This window comes from Cebus imitator, unplaced genomic scaffold (assembly GCF_001604975.1).
Source record: "Cebus imitator isolate Cc_AM_T3 unplaced genomic scaffold, Cebus_imitator-1.0 Scaffold34, whole genome shotgun sequence".
NCBI classification, from domain to species: Eukaryota; Metazoa; Chordata; class Mammalia; order Primates; family Cebidae; genus Cebus; species Cebus imitator.
The window spans coordinates 1370254-1379060 of record NW_016107349.1 but is presented as its reverse complement, the minus strand read 5'-3'; the positions used below and the strand labels follow the sequence as shown (position 1 = coordinate 1379060).

Here is an 8807-nt window from a genome sequence, read left to right as displayed (position 1 = left end):
AAATAAATAAAAAAGATCACAAAGCATCAAGTGATGTGGAATGGGGAAGAAAAAGCAGTTTCCAGTTTGGCTTTGCTAACTCATAAGCGATTACTCTGAACAAGGAGCCAGATACTTTACATATCTGTAAAATGGGGATAGCAGGGTGGTTGTGAGACCAAAACAACATACTCTAAATTTCTAACACAGGCTTGGCATGGCAATTCATGCCTGTAATGCCAGCACTTTGGGAGGCCAAGGTGGGAGGATCCTTTAAGCCCTGGAATTCAAGACCAGCCCTAACAACACAGCCAGATCTAGTTTCTGAAAAAAAATTTAAAATTATCTGGCACAGTGTCTTGTGCCTGTAGTCCTAGCCATTTGGGAGGCTGAGGAGGGAGGACTGCTTGAGTCCAAGAGTTCGAGGCTACAGTGAGCTAGGGTTGCGCCACTGCACTCCAGACTAACCAACAGAGGGAGACCCTATCTCAAATAAACAAATAAATTCCTAACACATGTTGGCTCATGGTTATTAATAATAATGGCAAGAGGCCAGAAACTGGACATCATCTATTAGATGAATTCTCATTTTTGTCTCACCACAACCCTATCCTAATTATGCAGATGAAGAAACTGAGTTTTAGAAACATTAAGTAACCTCCGGGCACAGCAGCTCACGCCTGTAATCTCAGCACTTTTGGGAGGCTGAGGCGGGCAGATCGCTTGAATCTTGGAGTAAGACACCAGCCTGGGCAATGTGGCGAAACTCCTTCTTTACAAAAAATACAAGGAAAAAAAATCAGCTGGGTGTGGTGGTGCACACCTGTAGTCCCAGTAGTCCCAGCTACTGAGGGGGCTAAGGTGGGAGGCTCACTTGAGCCCGGGAGGTGGAGGTTGCCATGAGCTGATAACATACCACTATACTCCAGCCTAGGTGACAGAGTGAGGCCTTGTCTCAAAAAAACAAAAGAAACATTAAATAATATCCTTAACATTGCAACTTAAGTGACACCCAGGATGCATCAATTCCCTTGTAAGGCTTTCTGAACAAAACACCAGTCACATTAAGTGCGTTTTATTTTATTTATTTATTTATTTATTTATTTAGACGGAGTTTCGCTCCTTACGCAGGCTGGAGTGCAATGGTGCGATGTCGGCTCACCGCAACCTCCGCCTCCCGGGCTCAGGCAATTCTCCTGCCCCAGCCTCCTGAGTCGCTGGGATTACAGGCACGCGCCACCATGCCCAGCTAATTTTTTTGTATTTTTAGTAGAGACGGGGTTTCACCATGTTGACCAGGATGGTCTCGATCTCTTGACCTCGTGATCCACCCGCCTCGGCCTCCCACAGTGCTGGGATTACAGGCTTGAGCCACCGCGCCCGGCGCGTTTTATTTTATTTATTTATTTAGAGACGGAATCTCACTCTGTCGCCCAGACTGGAGTATGGTGGCGAGATTTCGGCTCACTGCAACCTCTGCCTCCTGGGTTCCAGCGATTCTCCTGCCTCAGCCTCCTGGGTAGCTGGGACTACAGACAGGAGCCACCCTTCCCTGCCAATTTTCTATTTTTTAGTAGAGATGTGGTTTCACCATGCTGGACAGGCTGGTCTCGAACTCCTGACCTCAGGTGATTCACCCGCCTTGGCCTCCCAAAGTGCTGGGATTACAGGGGTGAGCCACCACGCCTGGCCTATTTTGTTTTTTGAGACAGGGTCACACTCTGTTGTCCTGGCTGGAATGCAGTGGTGCAATCACCGCCCGCTGCAGCCTCGATCTCCTGGCTCAAGCAATCCTCTCCGCCTATTCTCCTGAATAGCAAGCGCCACCACGCCCAGCTAATTTTACTTTTTTTTTTTTTTTTTGTAGAGGCGGGGTCTCTCTAAGATGCCCAGGATGGTGGCTGGTGTCAAACCCCTGGGCTGAAGCGATCCTCCCCAGCCTTGGCCTCCCGGCCTCCTAAAGCGCCAGACATGAGCCACCACGCCTGGCCTATAAGTGCATTTTAATACAAGTATTACAGCCGGGCGCGGTGGCTCAAGCCTGTAATCCCAGCACTTTGGGAGGCCGAGGCGGGTGGATCACGATGTCAAGAGATCGAGACCATCCTGGTCAACATGGTGAAACCCCGTCTCTACTAAAAATACAAAACATTAGCTGGGCATGGTGGTGCGTGCCTGTAATCCCAGCTACTCAGGAGGCTGAGGCAGGAGAATTGCCTGAACCCAGAGGCGGAGGTTGCGGTGAGCCGAGATCGCGCCATTGTACTCCAGCCTGGGTAACGTGAGTGAAACTCCGTCTCAAAAAAAAAAAAAAAGAAAGAAAGAAAAAAAAAATACAAGTATTACGAATGTCTTTGCCTGAAGAAATTCGCTTTTAAGTTGTAGCTTATCTTTCACCCAGAAATCAAAGCACAATTCAGTCGGAGACGGGGGCGGTGGGAGCTGGGCGGGGGGCAAGGAAGGACCAGGAGCAGAGATTTTAAAAGAATAAGAAAGGGTAAAATGTGCACAACGCATCCTCACAGGTAAGATCCTGGCCAGGCTCCTATTTTAATGGCTTACTCTTGAAGATTCAAGCAGAGTGTAAGATATTTTCGGAAAGTAGGGCATTTTGAAAGTATTTCATAATCTCTCAAAACCGGGGACTGCTCCTGTCCCAGCTCGTTAGAGAAAACAGCGATGCTCAAAGGCAACCTCCTTCCTAACATGGCCAGGCCGGACGCGACGCGGTGGTCGCCCGCGCGGAATGCGGATGCAAGGCTGCTCCTCGGTCTCGGGTACGCGCCATTCCCATTTCCGCTAGCGGAGCCGCAGGGACTGGGCACAGGACCCCAGTCAACCTTGACTGGCGGGCGCGACCTTGAGGCCTTCGTTCGCCTCAGTTGCCCCCTCTGTGCAATGGGGAGACGCGCCTCGTCGCTTGACAACTGCCGATGAGCCGTTGCACTCCGGTCACCCGCGTGCTTGCGCGCGCGCGCCATGCTGCCCACCCCCGTTCTGCACTGACCCATCCCCCGTGCCCCGCGCCGGGCGCTGCCGCCCCGCCCCGAGTCCCATGCCGCAGCCATCGCGACGGAGCCCGCGGGCGGGAACCTGCCTCCGCGCCTTAGCGCGCACGCGCGCCTCCCGTGCCGTCCCCACCAGCGCCGGCTTCCGTCCATGGGCCATCAGGACTGTCACTCTGGCCAAGTCGCAGACGCGATTGGTCAGAGCCGAGGCACGAGACCGAGTTGCGGGCGGGGCCGAACCTGCTATAAAAGGGGCGGGAGTCCACGCTCGTGCCGCTTTGCAGACGCCGCCGCCGCCTGGAGCCTTCTAGTATCAGCCATGGTCAACCCCACCGTGTTCTTCGACATTGCCGTCGACGGCGAGCCCTTGGGCCGCGTCTCTTTCGAGGTCGGGCGGGCAGCGGCGTGCGGGAGTGGGGTCCAGAAAGCGGACGGGGATCGGGAAAGGTGGTGGCTCCCTGAGAGCCCGGGCGCTGGCCTACCCTTCTTGAGGGGCGAGCGCGGGCGGGCGGCGGCGCCATTTCCTGACGAGGGGCCATTTTGGGAGGTCCGCGAGGCGCGGGGTGGAGGCCAGGGCGGAGGCCGGGGCGGCGGCGGACAAAGGCAGGCGGGGCGGCTGCACGGCCGTTGGGGGAGGGGGCCCGTGTCCGCGTCCACTCGCCGCCCCGTGTGGCCGCGCCCTGTCCTGCCCTACGCACGTGCTTGGCGGCCGCGCTCCGGCCCGCGCCTAGAGGGCCGTTGGGCTCCGCCCTGGCTCGGCCTGGGCGCCGCTGACCGGAGCCAGAAGCGCACTCGCGAGCGCTTCCGACCGCCTTCCTAGGAAGCTGCTCCCCGGCGGTCACTAGGGTGCTCTACATCCTGAGCTGGGAAGCGGCTTGCTTGAGGGTTTTTCTCAAGGACCGAGGCGGGGTGTGAGACCATCCATGCTCAGTCCTGTAGATCCTGGGAGACCGTGTTATAAAAAAGGATGTGATGGATTGCCACTTGAAATAACTTCCATTTGGATAAAATAGGAATACTTATAAATGAGCTGCAAACATCCCTTGTCCCCCACCCCTAAGCGGAAATGTGAAAATGGGCCTTGCCTTTGCTGGTGCCCAAGGACCGCCTTCCTCTGCAGTGACGGCGCGGGCGGGGGAGGCGCTCTTGAGCCCCTCCCGATTGTCCCTCTGCCTAGCAGGCAAGTTGCGACTGGCCACTAGGCAGGCCTCTTCCGACCAAGGTGGATTACTAGTGATTACCTAATTAGTTTTGAGAGTGTTAAATGAGTTCTTAAAGATCCGTTGTAATTACAGCATAATATCTAAACATGGAGCGTTTCTCAGTTGCATATTGGGTGCGATTCCATTCACAAGTTACCATGGTTAGGTCTTAAGGAGTAGTGAAATAGGATGTTAGTGTTTTTATTCTTTTAAACCGTTTCTCAAAAGGCCACCAGTGGTTAGTTTGGGATCTGATTTTGAAAGTAGATTGATCCTCATTCAGTGAGGACAGGGCGGTTTTCTTGTTGCCTGCCCTGTCCACAGTGGCTGGCACATAATAGGCGCTGAAACACTGCATCTTAATTCACACCCCACCTACCGCTGTAGTCAGAGCTGGTAAGTGACAAAGGCTGTCTTGGAAACTTGGCCTGACATAATGCTGGACATCAGGTTAGCCAGAGAGCCTAAGGGACATAAAAAAGGACTTCTGCAGGTCTTGGTGAGAATCGAGGGAGAAGTGCCAATGAGGGCCTTAGCGAAAGTCACCATCGTAACTTAAATATACTGAGAAAAGCTGATGTTTAAAATGAGTGCCTTAGCGAAAGTCACCATCGTAACTTAAATATACTGAGAAAAGCTGATGTTTAAAAAAGACCATACATTCTAGGTACAAATACCTAAAAACTAAGTACATTGGCTGGATGCAGTGGCTCACACCTATAATCCCAGGACTTTGGGAGCCCGAGGTGCGCGGATCACGAGGTCAGGATGTCAAGACCATCCTGGTCAACATGGTGAAACCCCATCTCTACTAAAAGTACAAAAATGAGCACAGCGTAGTGGCACATGCCTGTAGTCCCAGCTACTCGGGAGGCTGAGACAGGAGAATCGCTTGAGCCAGGGAGTCAGAGGTTGCAGTGAGCCGAGATCCCGCCACTGCATTCCAGCCTGACGACAGAGCATCTAAAAAAAGTACATTGCTGTAAAAGAAATGTGCATGGATACTAATAGTTAATTGAGTCACATCTCTGGAATAGCTTATAAAATGCTACTTTTCACCAGCTACTCGGAGGCTGAGGCAGAGAATTGCTTGAACCCAGGAGGCAGAGGTTGCAGTGAACCAAGATCATGTCACTGCACTCCAGCCTGGGAGACGGGGAGACTCCATCTAAAAAAAAAAAAAAAATGCTACTCTTAAACGAGCTGTTTTTATGAAAGTGCTTGTCTGTTTATGGTATTTAAGCTACCTGTCTAGCCATAATGTATTGTACAGTCAAGAAAGGTTCAAAGCCAGATGTACTAGAAACCAATCTTTTATTTTTTACCTCACTACTAGGTAAGGGGCCTGGAAACCAAGAAGTGACTGCTCATCTAATCCATAAAGCTATGTTAACAGATTGGAGGTAGTAGCATTTTCATTACCAGTGACTAAAACAGCAGCTATTTACCCCTGATCGTGCAGCAGTACTTGCTGTTCTTTAGAATTTTACCTTTAGGTTCTAGGTGAAGTTGGGGGGTTGGTGATAATCATTTAAGAATCCCTTTATCTGTTCATTAGTAGGTGTGATGTACTAAAAGTGTGAGACACTTTATAGAGGTCTCACTATTTAAGTCATGATTAGTCCTGGATTTTTGGCATGTGTTTGGGTTTCATGTTTCTTAACCCAACCGCCAGCAGGGCCTTATGGCTATTAAGAGCAGTTCTTACTTGGGATTTAAAGTAATTACTGAAGAAGTATTCTGGTAGTGAGAAAATGAATTTATGACTCAGAAGTCCCCTAAAGACATGGGTACTAAGCAACAAAATATCTAAGCAGATGTTAATTAACTGTAATTTTCTCTTACAGCTGTTTGCAGACAAGGTTCCAAAGACAGCAGGTTGGTCTGTTTTCTAAGTTTAACAAAGGTGTTCCACTTGTGACAGTGTGCTTGTGTGTGTGTGTATATATATATGTTTAATTTTTTTTTTTTTTAACAGAAAATTTTCGTGCTCTGAGCACTGGAGAGAAAGGATTTGGTTATAAGGGTTCCTGCTTTCACAGAATTATTCCAGGGTTTATGTGTCAGGTACGAAATTCACTGAATTTTATTTACATTTCTCTTTTAATTTGGGATTGAGCAAGAATATTTTAGGATACACGTATCTGAGCTGTTGTTCTGCCATTTTGGTTCTGTTTAATCCTTCTATTTAGTTTGAACTTGGGTTTATAGTTTGAATCCTGCAGACTTGGCATACTTTATGGTTATGTTGTCAGAAGTGACGGCTTTCTATATGTTCACAGGGTGGTGATTTCACACGCCATAATGGCACTGGTGGCAAGTCCATCTACGGGGAGAAATTTGATGATGAGAACTTCATCCTAAAGCATACAGGTCCCGGCATCTTGTCCATGGCAAATGCTGGACCCAACACAAATGGTTCCCAGTTTTTCATCTGCACTGTCAAGACTGAGTGGTAAGGGTAGAACATGGCACACACAAACCACCTGAGTAAATGAAGAGTTAACCCTGGGGGAGCAAACACTAGTTTTCTTCAACCTTTCTTTCCATAGATGTTTTCATCTCTAAGATACTAGAAGAGCATACATAGCTACAAATGTAGCCAATGTGATATAGAATGTCAGATACTGTAATAGAAACTGGGTGCTTAGCTGGGTGATTAAGTGCTAATTTTTTGAGAGAGTTTCACTCTGTTGCCCAGGTTGGAGTGCAGTGGCACAATCTGGGCACACTGCAACCTCCACTTGCTAGGTTCAAGCGATTCTCCTGCCTTGGCCTCCCGAGAAGCTGAGAATAACAGATGTGTGCCACAATGCCTGGCTAATTTTTTTGTAATTTTGTAGAGATGGAGTTTTACCATGTTGGCTAGGATGGTCTTGGTCTCCTGACCTCGTGATCTGTCTGCCTTGGCCTCCCAAAGTGGTGGGATTACAGGCGTGAGCCACTGTTCCTGGCCAATTAAGTGCTACTTTTATGTTACTATTAATAGCATGTGATTGGGTATCTTTTTTTCTTTTTCCCCCCTTTTTAAGCTACCTTGTCTTGATTCATGCCACGTGGGGACTGCTTGTTTGTGGTTGCCAGTCACAGTGATTGTTCTCCTTCCAGGTTGGATGGCAAGCATGTGGTCTTTGGCAAGGTGAAAGAAGGCATGAATATTGTGGAGGCCATGGAGCGCTTTGGGTCCAGGAATGGCAAGACCAGCAAGAAGATCACCATTGCTGACTGTGGACAACTTTAATAAGTTTGACTTGTGTTTTATCTTAACCACCAGACCATTCCTTCTGTAGCTCAGGAGAGCACCCCTCCACCCCATTTGCTCGCAGTATCCTAAAATCTGTGCTCTCGCTGCAGTTCCCTTTGGGTTCCATGTTTTCCTTGTTCCCTTCCATGCCTAGCTGGATTGCAGAGTTGGGTTAAGTTTATGACTATGAAATAAAGACTAAATAACAATTGTCTGTCCTTGTTTGAGTTAGGGTGTTGATGTAGGTGTTATTTTAAGCAGTAGTAGGCGACTTCTGAAACATCATTTGTTTGCTTAATTCTACATAGTACTTAGGTTTTGTTTTTTTAACTTTTCCAGACCCAGGCAGTCTCAATGTTTGTTGAGTGGAATGTTGAAAATGTAAACAGCAGCTGGACGTGGTGGCTCACTGCCTGTATGTTACCTGAGACAGAAGATCACTTGAGGCCAGGAGTCAAGATCAGCCTGGACAACATAGTGACACCCTGTCTCTACAAAAAATAATTAGCCTGTCCTGGTGGTACATGCTTGTAGTCCTAGCTGATTGAGGGGGCTGACGTGGGAGGATTGCTTGAGCCCAGAGTTAAGGCTGTGGTGAGCTATTACCATGCCACTGACTCCAGCCTGGGTGTCAGAGTGAGACCCCATCTCTTGAAGGTAGGCAGAGGCAGGAAAAGCAAGGAGCCAGACATAAGAGGTTGGACCAGTGTTCAATGAGTTTATGCATTTAGAGGTGTTCTCTTGACTAGTGTGGCTGGGCGTGGCGGTGGCTCACGCCTTTAATCCCAGCACTTTGGGAAGCTGAGGTGGGTGGATCACCTGAGGTCAGGAGTTCAAGACCAGTCTGACCAATATGGTGAAACCCCATCTTAAAAAAAAATGATTAGTGTGACAAATGGAGAAATCTGCTAATAGCTTTTTTTTTTTTTTTTTTTTAGGCTGGAGTGCAGTGGCACAATCTTGGCTCACTGCAACTGCTGCCTCCAGGTTCAAGTGATTCTCTTTTTCTCAGCCTCCTGAGTAGCTGGGAATACAGGCATGCTGCACCACTATGTCCAGCTGATTTTTGTGTTTTTAGCAGAGATGAGGTTTCATCTTGTTGGCGAGGCTGGTCTCAAATTCCTGACCTCAGCTGATCCTCCTGCCTCAGCCTCCCAAACTGTTGTTGAGCCACTGTGCCCAGCCTTTTTCTGTAACAAAGCTTAAGCTTCAACAGTGGTGGTAATCTGGTCAAAGGGATAGCCTTCCCTTGATTGAGGACTTGACTCTTCGTGAAATTAAATACGCAGTGCTGGCAATTAGATGTATAGGCTGAACAGTATGTCAGGACAGTCTAAACTGAAAAGCTCTCAAATGCCCACCTTAACTGACCTC

General features: G+C 48.9%; 1 protein-coding gene across 4 annotated transcripts; it reads left to right on the top strand.

Annotated features, from left to right (window-relative positions):
• The first annotated feature begins 3119 nt into the window (after window positions 1–3119).
• PPIA (peptidylprolyl isomerase A) lies at window positions 3120–7651 on the top strand. 4 transcript variants are annotated; one of them, XM_017524596.2, is made up of 6 exons: window positions 3262–3375; window positions 5526–5592; window positions 6037–6067; window positions 6168–6256; window positions 6472–6644; window positions 7298–7651. In XM_017524596.2, the coding sequence occupies exons 4-6, from the start codon at window positions 6248–6250 to the stop codon at window positions 7428–7430; spliced, it is 315 nt and encodes a 104-aa protein (XP_017380085.1). In that variant the 5' UTR covers window positions 3262–3375; window positions 5526–5592; window positions 6037–6067; window positions 6168–6247; the 3' UTR covers window positions 7431–7651. The 4 variants fall into 4 exon arrangements, with proteins under 4 accessions (XP_017380080.1, XP_017380085.1, XP_017380084.1 ...); XM_017524591.2 differs by lacking the exon at window positions 5526–5592 and having other exon boundaries at window positions 3120–3375; window positions 7298–7647; XM_017524595.2 differs by lacking the exon at window positions 6168–6256 and having other exon boundaries at window positions 3277–3375.
• The last annotated feature ends 1156 nt before the right edge of the window (window positions 7652–8807 follow it).